This window comes from Syzygium oleosum, unplaced genomic scaffold (assembly GCF_021117445.2).
Source record: "Syzygium oleosum isolate NSW1041296 unplaced genomic scaffold, Sole_v2.1 Sole_v2.06, whole genome shotgun sequence".
In the NCBI taxonomy this organism is placed as follows: Eukaryota; Viridiplantae; Streptophyta; class Magnoliopsida; order Myrtales; family Myrtaceae; genus Syzygium; species Syzygium oleosum.
Genome location: NW_026607490.1, coordinates 9,619,875 through 9,643,390, shown reverse-complemented (window position 1 = coordinate 9,643,390; position 23,516 = coordinate 9,619,875). Strand labels below are relative to the sequence as shown.

The 23,516-nt window shown below is 41.9% G+C and overlaps 1 protein-coding gene across 1 annotated transcript; it reads right to left on the bottom strand.

Annotated features, from left to right (window-relative positions):
- Positions 1-16,025: 16,025 nt before the first annotated feature.
- Positions 16,026-17,068, bottom strand: LOC130138537 (uncharacterized). The gene has a single exon (XM_056312803.1). The coding sequence runs from the start codon at positions 16,961-16,963 to the stop codon at positions 16,148-16,150; it is 816 nt and encodes a 271-aa protein (XP_056168778.1). The 5' UTR covers positions 16,964-17,068; the 3' UTR covers positions 16,026-16,147.
- Positions 17,069-23,516: the final 6,448 nt, after the last annotated feature.

Sequence of the window (23,516 nt, the reverse complement as noted above, 5' to 3'; positions counted from 1 at the left end):
ACGACACCTGGAGGATAATCCCAGAGAGTGGGATGTGTTGCTGTCGACTGTATTATGGGCTTATAGAACGTCCAAAAAGACTGCTACCGGAACTAGCCCATATATGCTCACTTATGGACAAGAGGCAGTTCTCCCTGTTGAAGTTACGATTCAATCCCTACGAGTCAAACTTCAAAGTAACTTGGCCAAGGAGGAATATGACGAGTTAATATTCGCCAACGTCAATGAATTGTGAGAAAACAGAGCGATTGCCCTGGAAAAGCTAATCCTCCAGAAAGATAGAGTTGCCAAAGCATATAATAAACATGTAAAATACAAACAGTTCGAAATTGGCGACCTAGTCTGGAAGACCATTTTGCCAACGAGTTTGGACAGTGAAAAGTTTGGTAAATGATCTCCAACTTGGGAAGGACCATTCATGGTAGCCGAAGCATTTGTCGGAAATGCTTATCGATTAATGGACATCGACGGAAAGGAATTTCCCCGTACTATCAACGGTAAATATTTGAAAAAGTATTATCCTACTATGTGGGAGATGCAAGACATGGAGGAAGAAGAGAATGAAAATTCTGAGTAAGTCCAATTTCATTCACAAGCAAAAGACAAATTAAAAAAAAAAGACATTGTTTTTTGTTTTCTTCTTTCCCTCTCTCTTCTTCTTCTTCTCCTTCTTCTTCTTCTTCCTTCCTTTTTTCCTTCCTTCCGAACCCAGACCTGCCAACCATCTTCACTCTCCCGGGCCGAGATCAACATGTTCTCTAAAACGGGCCACGAAGTGCTGCATCCGCTCCTCTAGGCGTTGATTCACCACTTCAGCCTACTCCTTGGCCTCCTCGAGTTTGGGAAGCATCTCCTCCAGGTTCGATATCCGTTTGTTAAGCCCTCGGATAAGTTCAAGGTAGGACTCCACTAGTTCATCCGACTTCTCGGCCATTCTACCCAAGGATGTGGAAGTGGAGTTGATGAAGGTTTCACAACGGGAATACATCGAGAGGTCAATCTCGATTTCATCCTTTCCGGGGCAAGGAACTCCTCGCCTCAGTCTTTTCTCCACCCCCCGGATCCGCTCAACAATCGGCTCCCGATATTTATCAAGATGCTCTCGGGAGGAGTGGAATTGGCCCAGCACGTCAGAGAGTGCGTTGTACACCACATCAGCATGCTCAACCTCCTCTTTGAGACTCTCGGACAAGCGTTCCGTAACGAAGTATGCATGGATGGCCTTCCCATTGTCCTGGAACTGGGACACCCCATGCTCGAAGACGGTCACGAATTCCTCATAGTCAGCCAGGAAAGGATGATCGGAAGACAGGTCATCGGGTCTCCCTTTGCGAATCAGCTTCTCGACCTTGGCTACCGCCTGAGGCTTGAAGACCAGAACGGCATAGGTCAAGCTCAGGTAGGAGATAATCTCCTTCCATAAGGCCTTGAACTTGCGAGCACTCAAGGTTGGTGACGAGGTACTGGATTCCATCATCGATCGGCACAATAAAAGAAATGAGATTTCTCTAGAGAATGAGAAGTTAAAATTCAAAGTCCAGTGGTGAAGTCTTGATCGCAATAGGCCCACTATTTATAGCCCGCAACTGGAGTCCCAAATCGTCATGAATAGGTACGAGAAGATTGACTGACATGACGAATATCTCGATAGGCACGTTCGTATCCGATTGATTAGCCCAAGATATAGGGATTGGAACGTTGCGAGTAATGGGTATTTATTCTTTGAAGGTTACGAAGTAAGATTCGGGGAAAAACGTGCCGATGATTACTTCTAACCGTTTGATGATTTACACGTGTACCGATGGGATTCAACTACTACTCAGTCGGATGTCCATACGACGGCAGAAGTAAATCACACCGATATAAAGTGATTACGCATCGTACTAATTCATTAAATGCAAGTACAGAAGATTGTACACTGACGTCTTTTCAAGAGCATAAAAAGAGGGTAGTTCGGTCAATAATGCCATCAAAGCAGGCGCAGACTATGATTATTCAGATAAAAGGAGAAGCCGAGCAATAAAGATATTTACATCAGTGCTATTCTCGGCATTAATGACATGAAAAAGAAAGAAAAAAATGATACTAGTTGTAAACTAAGCGAAATGTTGTTTAAGGCCCAGGATGAAGCTGTGAAGTTGGACTTCTCGATCACAGTTTAATTCCAGGATTTCGTCCTTTCTGGCTTGGCTGTCCTCCACCTCAATGCTCAGTTGCTTCACGATCGCTTCAAGGTTTAATATAGCCTTGCTTTGATCGAAGAGCGTCGATAGAGAAATGCTTTCATTAATACGGAATGCCTCAAAGACCTTACGGGCCCCATCTGGTTCTTCTTCTTTAAGACTCAAGGTCTTCTCTTTGCCCTCGACGTTATTAACATATTCAAGCCCTGCCTTAAAAGCCTTCATAGTTACATCAAATGAATCAGAGAATTCATGGAGAGCAAAATCTAGAGCTCGACAAGGTAAAGGGTAAGGTAAATTAGTCAGATAGTCAAGCAAGGACCTGACTTTGCTTTCGATCTTTGGGACGTCGCAAATGACGTCGTACCCTTCCTTTAATAGCTTACAAAGTTGAGCTCCCTTCGAGCGAATTTCATCATGATTAGTAGGAGGGAAAAAGTTGCTTACCGAAGAACGTTTACCCCCAATGACTCGAATGTTGTTAACCTGAGGAGCTTTAAGGGAAGAACGATCCATGGTAGAGCTCACTTCGTCCATCGATTCGCTTAAGAATTCATCCATATCGGAGAAAGATAATGATGGCGTGTTCGGAGATAAAGGCATATCGGACATAGAAAACCTCCTGAAAGGATGTAATAATCCCATTGGGAGCAAGGTTATCCTCGACAAGGTAGAATCCAGGTCTTCAGGAAAAATCAAGACCTTATATTCATCCCACTATTGATTAAATGACATTGAACCATACGGAGTGTTGAAATTATCGACAAGCTTGAACTATCCCAGGATATATTTGGCAACTTCATTGTAGCATGACTGAGCATCATTCCGTGAAGACAAAGGACAAGGGAAGTTCACCGAATAGACAATTGGCATACGAATACCTTGCACCAATCCAAATTGACAGGCACAGTAATGGGGGTTGTATACCTCAAAGCCAATAGAAAACTTTCCTCTAAAAGTGAATTCTAGTGGAAGATCGGTGGAAACAAGGATGCTTGCCCAAAATATTAAGGTGTCATGTTGTATAGTCGATGAGTCACACACAAAGTTTACGCCAAACCTATGAAAAGTGAAGTCCTTCAGGGTAAACAGAATGCCTAGGAAGTATTGCAAGACCGGAAGCCCTCCAATTGGCTGGAAGAAAATACTACAAAACTTTCAAGGCCCAAAAACGGTCTCTATGGGTTGCTTATGTGCATTATACCAGTCGACGGGTGTAGAACCGTAAGACGTGAACAGATGAGGAAAATATGATCGAACCCAACCATACAATATCCACAGCGGACCAATGAAAGGGTCAGGATGCGCACTAAATAATGAAGATTGTGTATCGGTCGGGCCTCTATACAAGGCGGACAAGACCATTCGACCTAACCCCACATCAACACCTTGAGTAAGGGGGTATGCGATGTCCACAAATCCATATGATATGGAGGTGGTGCAAAAGATATATCGACAGAGCCAACAAAGCAGGAATGCAATATGTTCTTGAGGAGTTATTGGTCCGTCTGGCTTGCTAAATTCCTTGATGAAGTCAGGAAATAAGATATCAACGAAAGAGATACCATAAAAATCTGGACATGACCACGACTTCTGATTATAAAATTCCACAAAAGGTGATAGGCCAGTCAGTGACCACATATCGAGCAAAGTAATGGTTACCGGACCAGGGGGTAGGAAAAAGCAATTAGTCGATGGTAACCAGAGACAGCAAAGAGCTCCGATAAACCCATATTCCACAGGATCTATGGAAAGACAGCTTAGTGATAAGGCCTCATCTATCTTTGCCGCTTTCCAAATACTAGACATTTCTGGTTTCATCCTTTGGTACCACCAAGAGAATTGTTCGTCATAGCACGGATACGAGTTGAAACGAGAATTTGGTGATGCCCAAGTGGAGATGCTAAGTCGCGATCGACTAATAGGAAGAACCTCCTTATAATGACGTGGAAAATGCTCGGTAAAGATGGATGGTGGAGGTGGTGATTTGAGATACGGACCTAGAATCACGTGACGAGCTTTCGCATTGTAATCCATAAAGGATAGGAAAAGGCGCCTTTGTCGTTCAAATCTCCGAAGGTTTTCAAAACAATTCAGGCGAAGGAGAGCTTAAGCATTGATTGGGGAAGAAGAAAAGTTAGCCATTGTGATGGGCCAAGTGATGAAGCTTATTAACGGCTATTAGGTATTTATATTAGCCTATTTGGCCGATGAGTTAGGCCCACTAACTGGTGACGTGCACATGAACGAAGGCGCAAGGTTTGGGATCCATTATAAAAAATTGGTTATGAATGATCGTAGCACATGTAGGACACTCAATGAAAATAAGGGTATTTTATTGAGGAGAAGAAGGTTTATCCAATAGAAAGTCGTGAATCCCTCATTGGAGCAAAAACAACTGAGATTCTAGTCTACTCATCTCTGAAATACATGCGCTTCTATTTTGACGATGTTCCATTGCAGAGTTCAATACTCACATGTGCTCTTGTTGCTTCAAGTTCTTCAGAACACCGATATGATGATGCAATTCTTGCTCAATTTCTAGCTATTGACGAAGCTTCATCTCTCGCCGTCAACGAGTCTCTTCGAGGATCGCCATAAGACACCTTTCCTTCTCAACAAGGACATTTCGTCCGTAATAGCCCGAAGGGATTCGCGACGAGTGTTTACTGTCTCATTAGCCTCATTCATAATGTCAGCCGGCTCTTCATGTATTTCTGTAGGAATGGCCATCTCTCGTACGTGGCCCAAAAGTTGTTGGTACTTATCGAATATAGTCTGAAACTCTTGATAGAAAACCTTGAGTCGGTCCCTGAGTGCCGAAGGAAGAATAGATCTAACTCCGGCATTGTCATTCCCAAGACGCTCAATGAGGAGTTTGAATTGCTCTAAGGCCGCGGCATCTTACGACAGCCTCGCAAATCCTCCTACAGAGAAGTCTAAAAAGCGCGTCAATTCCATCTTCTTCTTGACAATGGCTAGTTTTGATTGACCAGAATGAGGCGACAAGTCGTATGGATTAAATACCAAAATAAATTCAGCTTCATTTATAGCGTGCATTGCTTTGCCCGTATAAGCGGTAGTCGACTGATGGTCAGGAGTTGATAAGACAGGCGTCGATGATAAGGCCTCAGCAGAGTTAGTCGTGAGAGAAAAGTTACAAACATTAGAGTTGACGTCGACGGTGAGACTATGGAAGGATTGATCACAGTGGCTGGAATAGTGGTCCGTTGAACCATGATACTTGTCGATGGACCACATGTTGTGAAACCGGAATGACATCTCAGTATCAGGATTAGATAAGAATTGAAGACAACGTAATATTTGAAAGGCACGTACTTGTCTCAGGCATAGTTGTCTCGTGTCCAACCATATTAAGAGCGATAGTGGTTCCTACAGTGGAATCAGGAATTAGAGTAGTTCAGACAAGTGGAGAAGTAGGAACAATTGCTGGTATAATTGGAAAGAAAAGAAAAATAAATAAATCCAGTAAACAAGACGAGCAGAATACGCCAGATAAAAATAAAAAGTTTACCAGGGGTCACAATAGTGGATGAACTAGGCTGAATGAAGAGCTGTACTCGGGATGGCATCAAATTGGTAATAGAGGCGCTGGAAGATATCAAGACGGTTGCGGCCGGTGTGGTGCTAGAAATGCCAGTCGATGGAATTGAGATGTTGCTAACCCGCTCGACAGAAGAAAGACCAGTAGATGCCAAAGTGGTAACAAGATTCTGAATTGTGGGAACAGAGATACTATCTCTTGGACCTTTATCCAAAGAAGTAATGGGTTCTGAAGAAACCGCATCGCGTGTAATCGGCTCAGCAAATGGTTCGACAGATAAAGTGCTGGATTTCTTTCTTGGAAAAGGAGGAGAAGATCTTTTCCTTTTCCTTTTCAACAATGATACAATCTCTTCCAACGTTTCCTCTTCGTTTATTCCAGAGATGATTTAAAAGGGAGAAAGACCTTATAAGTAACAAACTGAAAGGATAAAGTGAGCCGACACAGAGGAAAAAAGACAGAGACTTACCATCAGTAGGATTTTCTGCAGCATTGACACCCTCTACGTCAGAATCTTCTTCTACTTCTGAGTTAAGAAATGGAAAGTTAGAAGATGCACCAGATTAGAACAGAACAGGGACGTAAAGTGGTGTTTATACCTTGGGTAATCGGTTTCTTAGAACCATTCCGCTTCACACGACTAATTGTGGATCGGAGGGCCTCTTCGTATGTACTTTCAAATGCAAAGGAATACCACCAGGTTTGCCACTCAGCAAGGTGTCCTGGACGGGCTTTGAAACCATTAGGGAGATCTGCACTATAATGGGTGTGCATTGTATTAGCAATTTTAATACAACAGAGAAGTGGGCTTCGATTTTTTAGAGAGTATTATTTCTTCTTGGTTCCTTCTGAGAAGCCCATTAAATAAGGAATTGGCATGGGAATTGCTTGCCGGAGTCCAAATTGTCTAGCATAATATTGTGGAGAATATACCTCAAACCCATGATAGAATCGACCCTTTAATGAAGTCCATATGGGAAGATCTACCGCAGACAAAGCACAATTCCATAAAGGCCTATAGAAGTTGAATCAAGCTGGATCAAACAAATAATCAAACTCTCCATGGCCATACTTAAAGAAAATGACTTGGTCATGATTCAGTTCAAGAAAAGCTCGGAGATAGAAGATAAAAGGAGGCACTTGAGAAGCAATATGTCGAGGGGGACAGTTCAGCAATCGACAGCCCAGAAGAAGAGGTACAGGTCTTCTATACCCTTGCAGAGACATATGGAGAAGGTGATGAACACCTTTACTGAAAAGGGAAGAGAAATACAAAGCCATCCATGCTTGAAGTATCCAAAAAGCACCCGAGATGGTTTCAGAATCTCCGAATTTCATTGCCTGAGAGGCGTGAGTAAAGCCTCTATATAAAACTGCAAGAACAAGAGGAGCCAATGCGAGGCGTTGTCCCGTGGCTAAGGCTGCGGCAATTTATAGATAGTCTTTGCAAACTTTAAGGGCGGGACTAAAAAATACATATTTTGATAGCCAAAAGAGCAAGAAAAAGAGATGCTCATCCTGGGTAATGGGACCCGAAGCTCGGTGAAATCGAGATAAGAAATTATTGTATGCCAGAGCATCTTCAGAGATAAAAGGAGTGGACAGTACTGGCAAATCCTCAACGGCATGACCAATCAATTCAAAACCCGCTATGGCAAACACATCGAGCATAGTGATGGATATGTGTCCACAAGGGAAAAAGAAACAGTTGTTGGAAGAGGACCAAAAAGTGATGGCGAAGCCCAATAACCCACGTTCCAGGTCATAAGATGACATACTGAACTCGAGAGCGATGTCGATTCCGACAGCTATCCATAAAAGTCGAGTTTCTTGGTCAGCCTTCACCCGAATAAACCATTTGTGAAAATCCTCTTTGTAAGAAGGAAAACTTCGAAATCGAGAAGACCCAGTGGACCACACATCCGTAATAGAAGAATATTGCAGTGCCAAAGTCTCACTGTGCTTATACGGGAAATGGAATTGGAGATTCACAGGTATATTGAGACGGGCCATGAAACTGGGGCCCAGAGAGAAACAATTGCATTCATCCTCGACAGTTTTCAGTAAATGAAAAAAGCAATTACTAGCGTGCGGATCGTCTTTAAACTTATCAAAAGCTGCGATGTAATTGCTGGCTAAATATTCAGACTTTTTGGACGCCATAAGAAATGATGGATCAAGATCGGAAAAGGGTTCAAGAAAGGATTTTTAGGATTAGAGAAGAAGAAGCGACGGTGAAACAAGGCTTTTACAAGAATAAAGGATGAAGAAGACGATTTGAAAAGTCGCAACTGGTCGAAGAAGATACGAAGTGATGTGTCCAAAGGATATTGGATGAAGAATTCGAATGGACTGCTCGAAAGGACGTCAAAGGACAGAAAAGCATGATCGTCGCCTAGGGATTTGTACATAGACATGGTACACCTTTAAAAGAAATAAATTCAAATTTATTCCTTTTAAAAGGGGGCATATGTTGACACCCAAAATTACCCCTGGTAGGAGTGGGCCGTTTACAAGTTACAAAAGATATAAAGTACGGCCCACATGGCGAAAATCCGAAAAAGATCGCAAGTTAGGTCCAGAGGTATTAAGAAGACCTAAGGTAATTATCGACAGGACACGTCATAGAGGTGTCGACAAGTTCAAAATCACGAGCCTTGCACGTGACATTGACGAGTTCAAGATCATGAGCCTTGCACGTGACGTCGACGAATCCAAGATCACGAGCTTTGCACGTGACGTCGACGAATCCAAGATCACGAGCTTTGCACGTGACGTCAACGAATCCAAGATCACGAGCTTTGCACGGAATCATGGTAATACGTGGCGGAAAATTCATTTACACGTGTCAAAAGGTAAAGATATGACCGTGGGCATGAAGATCAAGGAAGAAATAAAGAGACACGAGAAAGAAAATTAGCTATTACGTGATGCCCAAGGAGCGTAAGCAATGTCGACAAGTCAGGAAACGGTTAAAGCGCGAAACGTAAGGAAGTGGAAAACGACTATCAAGGAGAAGTGTTCGGTCAACAGTTATCAAGCTGCTCTATAAATACTCAAGGATTTCCAACGTGGAGGGGACTTCGAAAAACACACAATACAACACATCTTTTATCTAGTCTTTATCCTTAGCGCATTATGAGTAGTTTTAGTTATAACTTACATATTCTTTGTCGTAGATTCAATTCCGACGAAGGTCTTTATCAGGTTCAGCATTGTTGATTAAATTCCAATGTTGTGCCACTAGTTCAGCGTCGTCAATTAAATTTTGGCGTTGTACTTGGAGTATAGCTGTTGATTAGATTCCAGCCATATTCTCTCAAGTTACGTCATTGATTAAATTTTGGCGTACTTTGAATGTATTGTCGAGTTTGGCATCATATCAAGTCAGGGTGTAAGATCTATTGGGATTAATAAATACATTTGACATTCTCTGTCCAAGCTTGACTCAAGACCCTGGTCTCCCCTAATAAAATTCGAAACGCAGGGTTCGGTAAAAGATTTTCGACGGAATAAAAACCGGCGAAACAGATTCATGTTAACCAATCCACGAGATATAGAGTTATGTTGCCCCAGAGCACAATACAGAACAGGCAGGGAACCGACGCATCAGAATTCGATATACTTCATAGTGCATTTGTCCATTACAGTATTACCAGCTCTTTTCTAAAAGTACTGTCCTGATACAAGTTACTATCGAGGTACCGTCGTGTTTACTATGCTGGCACGACAGAACTTCTCTTTAATTTTTTCTGATTTCTCGCGGAATAATTCGCAGATGTAACTAACACTAAGCATGATTAGCATGGCCAATCAAATGGTATGCTTCACACGATAATATTATTATCCCGACATATATCCAGGGTGGTACGTACGATTAGAACCGTCATCGATGGATTGTCCTTCTCGATCGGCGCCTTTTCTACAGTTTTAATTTATCTGACCATTCTGGCCAACAACATTTGTACCTTGTTGACATACGATAAAAGCTATTGATCAACCACAATTTCTAATTCAATAAACCTCCCTAACGTCGACGCATGCTAGCAACTACACTGACTCCAACATTCGATATCTCCGAATCTACTGCTATAACAATGTGGATAACAAGGAAGGTCATTAGTAGATGATACAATTGATAAACACATACCAATGTATGTAGACACAAATTCAATCAGACTTGCACATTAGCAAGAAAGCTCGTCTTTTATAGAAATAAATCCCGGAATCTAGACTAATACCCCTCATATCAGTTACTATAGCACAATGATAAGATTTTTCCGATGCCTAATGTGGCAGGGTCTTTTATAGAAATAAATCTCGGAATCTAGACTAATACCCCTCATATCAATTACTATAGCACAATGATAAGATTTTTCCGATGCCTAATGTGGCAGGGTCATTATGTTCCTACATTGAAAATTATCAAATGAGAGATATTCATCTGGGTTGCATGATTTATGTACCAAGAAAGGTGAGCTTTTCGCTGCTTATAAAGCAACTCAAAACGGTTCATACGGACATATGCCTCTCTACTATACTTCCTACATCGTCTTTGGAAAACAGAGAGACATGCCTGCTTGTGAACATCGTCCTTACCCACCTTGTCAGGCTAGTGGCTGCTGCGGTCCAGGTATAAAATATGACTTTGCATTCCTATACAACGAAGCATGAATAGTTCAAGAGTATTTTCTTATCTCTGGCAAAAATATATGGCTACGTACTCTCCCTAACATCTATGTTTAAGGGATCTCATCTGCATATTGCGTCTGCATCATCTCCTCGAAGATGCCTTACTCTTTCAGGCTGAGCAAATACTGTTCTCGATTTCAAGCACGGTATTAGCATGCATCTGAGAAAAAGGGCCATGTGTTTGTGTTGATCAACAGAAGGCAAATTCAGTTGGCCGGAGTGGGTGGGACAAAATGCAGAGAAAGCAAAGGTAACTATCGCGCGGGACAATCCGGTGGTGACGGTCGTGATCTTACCGCCGGGGCAGGTCGGGTTCAAGGACCATTGCTGCAATCGGGTTTATGTTTCGGCTGATGTCAATGGCAATGTGGTGAGTGTACCCGTCGTCGGATAAAGAGGAGAGACAATGTGATTGTTTTCCCGTTCTCTTGATAATAAAGCTCGTGAAGCTATTTGATATGAGGCAAAATATCTTTGAAAAATCCTCAATTTATTACTTTCTTCTCAAAATCTAGAAGTACGTTTTAGGATCGGTTGCGCGCACAAAGAAAACAAACATGCTTCTCAAGCACTCGATACACGAAGTGCCCCGTAGCTGTGTGGGTCATGTGTGTTTTTCTTGTTTAGATCTTATTTAGATGAGACTCGTGTTTTAAATTTTGATGGAGATACGTAATTGATATTGTACAATCGATACGGTTTTCACCGATTGATTCATTAATGAGAAATTAGAATATTATAAATTAAAGAATCATTCTTTTTCTTTTTCTAAATATTTCTTACTTGGATTAGATAGACTCAATATATTATAAATGGGATTATATTCATACAGTTTCACTATGAGAAAGCAAGATACAATTATAATTCCCATTCTCAAGCGACCTTTCCATCACCTCGTACTTTGACATGGTATCAGACATCCTTTTCTCAATCTAGCTTCAAGGGCAAAAAAAACCCGATGAAAGGCAATCAGACCCGGTTCAGCCGCTAGTGCAATTTTTCCTAGGCCCCTATGTCCAATGGGTCCTTGTCTCTCCATCCCATTCCCGAGGGGGGGGGAGGGGGGGTGTGGAAGTACAAAAAAAGTCCTAAACCGATTGCATTGATTTCAATTCAGTCATAAACCTTTCAATTAGACCAATTTACTCCTAAACTTTTTCGCATTGGTACCAATTAAGTCCATCCGGCCAAGTTAGGCCAGAAATCGCTGACGTGGACGTCGGCAGTCTTACGTGGCACCGCCGGCACTGACGTGAACAAAATTTATAATTTTTTAATAATTTTTTTCTTTTTTTCTCTTTCTTTTCTTTCTTTTTTTTTTTTTTCAGAAAATGGTGGTCGCCGGCCAACCATCGCTTGCCACTGGCAAGGGCCGGCGACCCTCGCCCAGATCTAGGTGAGGGGAGGCAACGCCCTCGCTCGTGGCGGGCGAGGGCATTGCCGCCTCTCACCTAGATCTGGGCGAGGGCCGACGCCCTCGCCCGTGGCCAGTGAGGGCCCGTGATCGGCGAGGGCGCGGGGGCCCTCACCCAGGCCAAGCAAGGGTCGCCAGCTCTTGCCAGTGACCGGCAATCGCCGGCTACTGGTTTCTTAAAAAAGAAAAAAAGAAAGAAACAAATATTTAAAAAAATCTGAAAAATTATTGAAAAATTATAAATTTTGTCCATGTCAATGCCGACGGTGCCACGTAGGACCGCCGGCATCCACGTCAGCGATTTCCGGCTTAAATTGGCCGGATGGACTGAATTGGTACCAATGCGAAAAAGTGCAGGACTAAATTGATCCAATTGAAAGATTTAGAACTGAATTGGTATCAATGCAATAGGTTTAAGACTTCTTTGGTACTTTTCCCCACTCAGGGCAAGATGAATTAATCAAGCCCAATTCCAATGGGCTCTATGGAAAGAGCCTATATTGAGAATAGTGGACTAGGAGAAGGCCCACCTCTCACTACTGAACCCAATCCGGTCTCCGGATCGGGTTAGCATTTTCCAAACCAAACCAGTTCGAGTCCGTCGGGTCTTTGGGCGAACCCGGCCTAGTTTTCAACACCAGTTTTTTTCCTTTTGGAAGCGTCACCAGCGGTCCGTTGGTTGGAACCAGGCGACCTCCTCATTATGCAACAACTCTCGGGATTGGAGAATTACTCCTCCGTTTGGTCATAGGAATTTCGATGGGCTTTAATCACAAAGGACAAGGACGGCTTTATTGATGGCACCATTTTGATTCCGTTTGAAGAGCGACTTGCACGACACTGGATGAAGTGCAATAAGCTTGTCCGAATGTGGAATACTTGAAGGTCGGTAACCGCGCTTCCGAGCAAGGAAGATGACGCTCCTTGTTCACTCCAAATGAAAATCGTACAATCTCAATTGAGCAGCCTAGGACATGCCCAAGCCCTAGTCCAGATGAATGGCCATGATTTGATTGCAGGATCGGATAGTTTAGGGCATGAACTTGATTGACTTGACACAATCACCATGCTCATACATCCGGCATAGATATAGTATCTATCACTCACAAGCAATTTCTACACAGATCAATCATACATGCATATTGGTCGAAAGACCATGGAGTATACTTGCACTAAACTCGCATTGGTTAAGGTTATGTAGAAGCCACAATAAACGATTTTACTGTACTTTATACTCAAAAGGTGTGCTTGACTATATCAAGCATTCATAATCAGACCATTACCACTTAAGGTAAACGTGACTGGCTAATTGGTGAATGCATGTACCGCTATAACACGGATTGGTCTTCCTTTCATACTCAAGTCTCTCCATCTTAACCTACTTGCTTTTCTAACAAGTATCGAAATTTTTTTTGTAACACTCCGGGTCTATACTGTATAATATTATCCGCTTTGGGCCCACTGACCGTCACGGATTTAAAATGTGTTACACAATTATAGAATCTCAAACTTAATAAGCTAGCCCGGAACTTTCTCCCTAGGCGATGTGGGACAAGAGATGTACCCCACTTCCCTGCGCACGTCCGGGGTAGTGGGTGCGTCCTCCTCCCCGCACTCCACCACTTGGCTTGGACCGTCACACTCTCCACCCCTTACGGGCATAGCGCCTGTGCTATGGGCCTACACGGGATCGGAAGTCTGCTCTGATACTACCTATAATACCCCGAGTCTACACTATGTAATATTGTCCGCTTTGGGCCCACTGACCCTCACGGCTTTAAAACGCGTTACATAGATATAGAACCCCAAGTCTTATAAGTTAGCCCGGAACTTCTCCCCTAGGCGATGTGGGATAAGAGAGGTACCCCACTTCCCTGCGCACGTCCAGGGTAATGGTGCGGACGCACCGCCATCCCTCCTCCCTGCGCTCCGCCGCTTGGCTTGGGCCGTCACATTATCAATTAATAAAAATGAATATCTAGCATATAAGTTGCATATAATGTTCACTCTCTCTCTCTTTATAATCATCTAGTCATGTTGAATTTACTTTGAATTTCTCTCCTCCTTAATACGTAGCTTTTATGACTACTTGGTGGCTGGCTCGTTCCATTAGATCTAGGAAACGAACGGGTTGCGAATTCACAAGATGTTAATTAGTAATGACAATTGAAGTTCAATGTGGAGATTTCTCTTAAAGATAACCAATATAAATTCATATTGGCCCGTGGAGTTTTTAATTTGTAAGTGCTGATCGATTATAGAGGGCCAAGTTTCTTGAAAAGCAGTTTAGTTATTTCATTTATATCAAGAAAACTAATCAAATATTTTTTGGTATCAATGAAGAGAAAAACTGAGTGTCCATTGAAGAAAGAAAGTATACAAGTCACTTTTTTTTTTTGGTCAGAGTATACAAGTTACATCTAACGTTCTCTTATTCTTTTTTTTTCTTTGACCCAGTTGTGTTGAACTCAAATGTCGAGCACAACCTCGTTTCTTCATGAGAGATTCCTCAATGGCCAAGTTGACAATTTTGACAGTGTAGACGAAAAATCCTGAATCAAAAGTCGACCAAAGCAAACCGCAAAAAAAAAAAAAAACTCACTTTGGCTTCCGTTGATGACCTCTTGTCTTCCTCCCTTTTCTTCTTCTTTCTTTCCTTTCTTCTCACCTTGCTCCAATAGATATTAGAACCCTAGTGGCCTTGTTATCGGAGCAAGGTGTAAAAAAGAAAGGGAAAAAAGAAGCCGTTTTCCCGGGGGCCGAGTGAATAGGGCTTCAATGTACAAGTCTCTCAATCATTCTAATTCTATAAGGCCCATTTATTTCAAAGAAAATGAACGATTTGAAAAATATTTTCCTAAACATAATTGCTTAGATCACTTGCAGCTCCATAAATAATCTTATCAAATTCTTCCTCTGTTTGTAATTTTTATATATAGTTCGAGAATATCATTTTTATTCACTTGCAGATAGGGCTCGAGATATTTTCTCTTTTCTTCATCGTTTCATACCTGTAGTACTTGGATAAATTCATCTTCTCTTCCAGCATGATAGAAGTATCCTTCAAGTTTTTTTCATCTATAAGTAGAGAAAGACTCGATACTTTTTATAGTCACTTTATTGATAGGTTTTCTATAATGCTAAAAAAGGATTTACCATGTGGCACGGGATGTTTTTGTCTTCTGCTCTAATGTGTTAAATAGTTAACTATGCGAAGTCGGAAAAATATTATCGACCAAAAAAAAGGTCGGAAATATATTTCAGATTAATACCTAACTGATATAGCTTTTTCCTATATAACTTAAGATAGAATTCGCTAATCAAGCTAGAAAACGCAGAGGACAAAGTTTCAATAGGTCAAAACCAACATTGCTTTAGTTTTTCTTTATTAATAGAGGTTTCCAAAAAGTGAAAACATAATCTCACTTTAGTCTTACTCAAATCACTCTATTAGCATATAAATACTTTATCAATGGCTTTTCAAGCATCCAACGGCTTCCCCCTCTCGTGTCGATGAATCCCGACTTCATTTCAAAAAAAAACGAGGGTAAGGAAAAAAATCACGGCACGAATAAAACACTCGGCACCTCTATTTGTATATATATAGTCAAAAAGTGAAGACAAAATGCACGTCGAAACGATGGAGTTGTCCTTCTTAAGTTCAATTTTTTTTCATTCTTTAGAATAAGGTCAAACAACTGATTGTCACTTAATAAATAAATAAGGAGTACATTGTATTGTTCCAATGCTTATCAAATTAAACCCATATATTTTTCACTAGAGTCTTCTCATTTTTTAAGACTACGGTCATCGGTCGCCACTATTTTAGAGGAATTTAATTAGCAGACTAAAATAGCCTTTGATTTTATTACACCGACAATTCATTTCGAGAGAAAATAGATAATGAAACGTATCCTTTCTTTCTTTTTTTCGAGAAAATAAAGTTGTAATTTACAATATTTCATTGGTTTTGCCATTACAAAAATTTAATGGTGGGAAGTATATTGCCAATAAAGAGAACCTTTAGTCACGATACAGTTTCATCATCATCATCATCATCAGAAGAAGAAGAAGAAGAAGAAGAAGATAATTTCCACAAGAAAAATTCATCCATGGCCAAATCTTTATTTCCACAAGAAAATTCATCCATGAAAATCGATTTCACACAAAGAGAAACCAACTAAGGAAGTGCCTAACAAAACCCTAAACGACGAAGGAAATGCACGAGGAAAGAAACCTAAAATCATCATCCTTTTGCGAGAGAGATTTCAAGAAAATTACTGCATCACATTGCTAAGGAGCTTGCGGTCCCTCTCCATCTCGCTTCCGTCTCCTTTGTTCCCTCTTTTGCTCCTTGGCTCTCTTCATCTTCTCACCATCCTCTACTAAACGCGCAAACAGTTGTCCCCATTTCGTCTCCGTTGATCCGCCGGCGACGGCACTCTTGCTTGCGACGGCATCACCATCGCCCCTCCTCGCTTGCGATCTCTGCATCGATTCTTGGCCTTGAATTGCCGCGCTTCGATCTTCAATTCCACGTTTGGACCCGACTAATGGCCACTCCCTCATACTCGTATCAGTTTGATCATAAATCATGGTCGACCTTCCATCACCATCATGACCAGGAGTGTCCTCTTCATGTTGCTCATCTTCCAAAGCATTGCTGATTCCGCTCATTTCGCCTGCGACGACATTCTCGCTTTCCGTTTGACGCGATCCCTCTGCCGATTCTTGACCTTCAACCCTCGCTGCTTGATCATCGGGAACGACATTCTCCCGCTCTTGTTCGGCGCCAACCCTTTCCCTTGGAACATCAACAACATCACCGCCGCCTACCCTTTGACGCGATCCCTCAGTTGATTCTTGATCTTGGACCGTCGCCGTCTGATCATCATCGGGAACATTCTCTTCCTTCGCAGTTCCATCGTCTCCAGCTCGATCAGCAGCATCTCTTCTTCGCAAGCCGAGAATGTCCTCTGAAGCTTCGGTAAACAAGGAAAACCCCGGTACTGAAAAATCAAGCCGCGGGCGCGATTGCGACGGCGTCGACGTTTCTCCAGACCCGTCACCATTGCCGCTCGCCCCTTGCGAATCCGGGGCTCTTTCCATCGGATCAGAGAGAGGAGAATCCTCTCGGTTCTCTAAGGAAGAGAAACTCGTGTGGCTTCTACGGAAAACTTAAGCTCTTGTGTGAAGGGTTTTCTCTCTGATACTCTTGGGAGTATTATAGAATATAGAATGGCTTGTGGAGATTCAACTGGCAAGTGCCGATCTCTTTATATATGGGCGCCAAGTTCTTTGAAAAGCGGTTGAAAAAACAGTTTTTTTTTTTGGTTCTTTTACAGTTGAAAACAGTTTTGCTTTTGATGAACTTAGAGCTGTTGAAAAATAATTATTACAGCGCCCGAGTTTAGTGACATTTATTTGCACCATCGTATTTTCGACATAGTATAGGTTTAACTATGCATCCGCTGACAAAGTAGCTCCATAATCGGTTCATCAAATTGATTTATAGGAGACTACTACTAGCCAGCAGAAAATCGATAGATAGGCGGAGTCCCTTTCATTCTTTTATCGCACATATTGATATCGAAATGGATTTTCGGCGTATTTTTCGAGTTCAAGGTAAAGTGACAGTTCGATTTAGCGAATCAATTGGAGAAGTTACTATAAGTAAGTCGCTCCGATGGAGTGGATTATATAAAAACATGGTCTACGGAAACATATTTCATGGCCAATTCACCTCGTACGCATATTTCATGCAGCTCTACATGCATCGATAATAAAATAATGGAAACACGAAAATTTCCCCGATAACGAGTAAAATCTAAATACACCAGAATTGCAAACAAAACATAAACAAAAAAAAATCAATAGTCATCAAATTTTTAGTTATATATGAACACTTTGCAAATCGATTAGACGAGAGACCGACTTTCCTCCCTTCTCCTTGACTCTATGCTCCTTTCCTTCCGACGGCGCCGCTCCCTTGATCAATTTTGGTTTCATGGTCAAGCCGAAACACTCCTCCGGCGTTGTCGTGAAATAGGAAAAATTAGGGCTGTCATCCTGATCGTGAACCTCCTTGATTATCTAGAGAGCGGTCTTTCCGCTGGAAAGATTGCAAGTACTCTCTTCACCGCCATCGTCTCTCGGTCCATCCGTGAGATGGGCCAGCAACCGCGCGGAACGATTTGGTCGACGTTGTGCCATCACGGAGGAATCCGATCTCGTCGGGAAGATCCCTCTAAAATGCAAGTTGTCCTGAGACATAATTAACTGAAAGAACTTAGTTATGGAGTATATGAAGAATTCCCTCTGTTTGGTCAGGAGGATTGTATATCCACACCGCGTGATTCCTAGATCCTTATATCTTCTAATCTAATTATGACTCCCAGTAAAGTCGTTCTTTAAATATTGTAAGTCCTAATTGATTTAAATAACTTGGCTTATCATATCACATATTTAGATTTTTTTGTTGACATGTTTATCACATATGTCGCTAAATAAATTCTTAATTAAAAAAATAAATCTACTGTCTAACGTCAGATAATAAGGTGTTCCCACCTCGAGAACTCAATTAACTTATACAAGCAATAATAGTCAATGCTAAATTTTGTTTGAAAGCTTCTTGATAGGCCTTAAGACAATACCATGCATTGATATTATTAGTGAACTAAAGATAAAAATGATTGCTGTTGCCTGCAAAATAGACCTACAGATGGGTCCATTGTGGTTGAGGCCTGTTCGATCCTAATTCTGCTATTGAAAGTCACTCATAAAAGAATTTTAATTGATTAATTTTTGTCCCAGAACGGTCTAAGGTACTTATTTATTTGCATCCCATGTTTTTGGCCAGCTATTTATCTTAATTCTGTAAATCAACAAAAAAAACTTACAGATATTTATCTATCCATTAATCTATTAAATAAGCATATAATACTCACGTGGCTCAACTTCATGTGAACTTCCTATTAAGTTCCTTTCATTGTTTATTCTACAGCGTGTTCTAGAATAAACCTATGTCGATGAATTAGAATTCTTGAATATGTTATGGATTTAGATTTCAAAGATCGTAGCTATCTGGAGATATATGAATGACCATGGATATAACCGGAGCCCAAAAATATACGGATATGTATAATATGATACTTAATTTGATGTACGAGATGAAAAACTAAGCCTCATACGTATTTGATACGTTTGTTCTATACTTATTTTAAGGAAAAGGTCCTAATTCCTAAACATCTTGCAAATTAAGCAAGTACGTTCTGTTTACGTCTATCCTCTTTTCCTTCGAGCTGCTCCATCTGCCGATTTCAGTTGAGCCGAGATACTCCTCCAGCGTCTTCATCAAGGAAAAGATCGAAGCCGTCGTTCCGACATGGGAGCTGCTTGATTTCCGTGAAAGCGCTCGCGCAATTGAAAACCTCAAAACCAGAGTTCCTTGTCAACAATCCCGCCATCATCGTCCCCGAGTCCAGTGACGAGTGAGTAACACAGCCGATCCAATGAACTCAGCTGGCGACAGCGCGAATGGTGGTTCTACGGGAAGGGTCCGGACCGATGAGCCTCGAACTACGCTCTTCTTGCTCCATTAAAAAGAAGTTGGGGTTACTTGGGAAGGTGAATCTGGAATTGTTGTTCTCATGTGACATGTCGTTTGTGAAATGAACTAGGTTAGAATTTGAGAAGTTCTTTGGATTATAAAGCACGCGATTCCTAATCCTACAATAAGTGAAACGGTTATCAAGTGTTGCTCTCACTGGCTCAAAAGCCTTCTGATCCATGTAGCTTGTTGATTCCTAGTCCTAATTAGTCACCACCAAACCCTGGAGATCCAACGTTTCACAAGTTTTCAATCATATAGGTTAATATTCCACGTGTATGTCCAATTTTTTTCTTCAAAAAGTATATCTCCATTTAACTCCGCAATAACAGGATAAGCTTTGCATATAATACGTCTTAACAAGCCCAAGTTACAATATGACGCCAATTCATGAAATAAGTACAGTAGGAGACCTAAATATTTTTGTTAGGAAAATTACGAAAAAAGTCTTAAATATATTGCGCTCTTGTCGATTCAGTTCTAAATCTTTCAATTTGACCAATTGAGTCCTAAACATTTTAACAATATGCCAATATTGTCCATCTGGCCAAAGAAGATCGCTGACGTAGACAATTTTTGTAATTTTTTAAAAAAATTAATTTTCTTTTCTTTTCTTTCTTTCTTTTTTCTTCTTCCTCCACTGGTCGGCTGAGCCTAGGCGATGGCGGCGATCAACCACAAGTGATGACTGGCGAGGCTCACCCTCGACGGGATCTGGCAAGACTCACTAGAGGCCAGCAAGGGTTGGCCTTGCTTGCTTCAAGCAAGGCCAAAGAGGTGGAGCCTTGTTCGGATCTAGTGTATTTATTAGACACTGTGCGTTAGCACAAGCAACCAAGCCTAAGTCGAAGCTCCCTTCCATTACCTCTGGCGCGGGAGGCTATTATATCTACTAACCCGACAATAGGCAACCGAAGCTAACGTGGCTTCTACCTTTGCCACCTACAGGTCCCTATGTTCTCTCCCGTTGTATTTCTTTTCGGGAGAGAAGGAATACAAAGAAAACTCACAAGGAGATCCCTTCGCTATACCGAAGAGTTCCTTCATCTGTCTCTCCTTCAACATTTTAAGGACCTACTCAGGTCCAATCTAATTATTATCAAGGAAAGTGGGAGTAGATGCAACTTTGCGACCATGTGACACAAAGACAAAGTTCCATCCCACCCAACTTTCTTATTATTTATAGGTATTGAGATGCTCGATTGTTTAGGTTAACGTTGCAACCTTGCTCTTGGACCATCTCTCTCTCTCTCTCTCTCTCTCTCTCTCTCTCTCTCTCTCTCTCTCTCTCTCTCTCTCTCTCTCTCTCTCTCTCTCTCTCTCTAGCTATCTATCAAATGTATATTCTTGAACGTCTCCTTCATCGTCATGCCTTGTACCAGCGAAAGTTGAGCGAACAGTGCAATCCCCTCGAATGCAATGTGTGCAGTTCGAGTATCCATGGCTCCACTTCCATCTTCTGTTGTGAACGATGCAACGTTTACCTTCACCGGTCGTGCGCCACCGGAATACCTTCTCAGATACAGCACCACCCCCTCCATGCCCATGGTCTTACTTATTCTTAGAGAAACAGCAACTCCAACTCACAATGCAGAGCCTGCGGTAAGAGGTGCGCGGTTGACCTCTACAGTTGTGAGTTGTGCAAAGTGCATATTCACTTGGACTCCCTTCAGCTACCGCAGACCATCAAAAGCAACCATCACATTGATGAGTTGACCCTCCCCGAATCAACAGTTGAAGATGATTCTGGTGAGTATTACTGCAACATTTGCGAGCGAAGAAGGGATCCGGAGCTTTGAGCTTACTATTGCGAACAATGCCAGTTGATTGCTCATGTAGTATGTGCAGTGTCTCCGGTAAGCTAATCCTCTGGGTATGGGTTGGAGGAAATGAATATGATCAGAAAAGGTCGAAAGCAAGAAGTTAATGCATCAAATAATGGAATACAAAAACAGACATCTCCTAATAATTAGCTTAAGTTGAAAATAAGTTTGTAAGAAATTAGAACCGAGGTTTGTCAAAGTTTTAGTTTATGAAACTTACAAAGCACATGAAGTATGTATCATCTGCTGCGTAGAAGTCAAAAAGCATATGCACATAAACTTTACTCTCTCATAGCAGTCGTCATCAACCATTTTATGATCTTTTCGCATACAATATCTGAAGGAACTTGAGCCATTTTTCTGGTGAAATTGGATGTAGTGGGAGAAAATCCTGAGCTTGAAGACCTGGATGAAGAAATTGAAGGCGTACAGAAAGAAGAGGACCAAATGAAAGCGAATCTGGAGGAATTGATGACGAAGCTGGAGGCACTGAAGACAAGACGTGCAGCAGTAGCCTATGAATGAAAGGAGAGATATTTGGGTTGTAAATGTACTGTATAAATAATGTTCAAGTTCCCATGGAATCACATCAAATTAAATCTGTCCGCACACTAGGCTGTGTTCGTTTGCGAAAAAATATTTTTCCGAAAAATATTTTCCTCGTTTTCCGGTGTTCGGGGGCGGAAAATGTTTTCCGTGGGAAAACATTTTCCTTCCCCACCCCCAAATCCTTCATTATTTTGAGGAAAATGATTTTCTCTTTTCACAAAGAGGAAATCATTTTCCCCCAAATTGAAGGCAAAATTGCCCATGGGAGGGAAAATATTTTCCGTGGGAGAGGAAGTTGATCGCCGGTCACCACCGTTGGTCGCCGGTCGCTGGCCGCCCGCCGCCACGGCCCCGCCGGTTGTCGGCCGCTCGCCGCCGCCGGTCGTCGGCCACCGCCACTGCGGTGGTAGCCGGCCGCCGCTGCCTAGGCCGGTCGCGCGGCCGCCGCCGCCCCGCCGGTCGCCGGTGAAAAATATTTTCCGAAACTTTTTCATATTGATCGCGAACACCGGAAAATTATGTTCCGGGAAAACATTTTCCAGGAAAATGACTTCCGGGAAAATATTTTCCAAAAGGAGAATATTTTCCGCCAAACGACAGTCACTCTGAAATATTATCTGTTGCTATGCCTCGTCACAGAAGTTGCACTCACATTATGTTCTCTTGCTTACTATGTGAACTCGGATTGCATGCTAGTTGTGCATCCAAGAACTAGCTCCACAGCATCACTTCCATCAGCAGAGTCTTACCTATTATAAGGAGGGCTTGCGATGCATCGCATGTGGTGGCAGTTGCAATGTCAATCTCTACCACTGTGTGGACCGAAATTTCAATTTCACTGTGATTGGATTTGGCTACCAAAAATCTTAGAAAGTACACATCACATTGATCTGTTGACCCTCTATTAATTGCACGTTTGGTAAGGACGACTCTGGTGAGTACTACCGTGGCCTTTGCTAGCAAAAGAGGGATCCAGAGTTATGGGCAAACATGCTAGTTACCCATACCAAATGTGCAACATCTACGGTAAGCCAACATTTCAGAGCTATTTTCTCTCTGAAACAACTTTGGCTGATCAGAATAACATGTGTATGTATTTCCAATCAGAATAACATGCGTCTCAAGCAGTTGTTCATTTTCTTCCAGCGAAGTTTAAGATCCTGTTTTGCTCTATCTGCTGTGTGCCTAGAAGGCCAGAACTCCTTCCACTTTGTATCTTATTCAACAAATCAAGATGATCCATAAGCGTAACAAAAAGGTGATCCATCAGCCATTACTGCCCACATACGCATTTTTTCATTTGCAGCAAAAAGAAGAATCTTTGCATGTTTTAGCCTCGGGCTGTTCACTATTTCCATTTCCTGAGTAGCAGGTACATTGATTCACCGTGGTGCTGTGTTCCATGATGTCTCAATACATCCTCAACCTTCCACGGATCATCACATGTGCTTTTTGCGGTTGTGGTCTTTCCTAAGTTCCCATTGCAACAAGTGATACGAAGTCAAGATTGGAGCCGATATCTCCACTGGAAAATGATTTAATATCTCTAAATCTAACTTCATTCAATTTGAGGGTGATTCCATTGCATGCTTTCCACCTCTCTATGGTTGGCATGCTATCAAATTTACCGTAATTTCATCAAGAAATTTGTTTACATCATAACCAACATCTAGGTCACTCA

What these genes read in the sequence shown, in the direction of transcription:
- LOC130138537 (XM_056312803.1), bottom strand. Translation starts at nt 16,963, where the DNA reads ATGGAAAGAGCCCCGGATTCGCAAGGGGCGAGCGGCAATGGTGACGGG.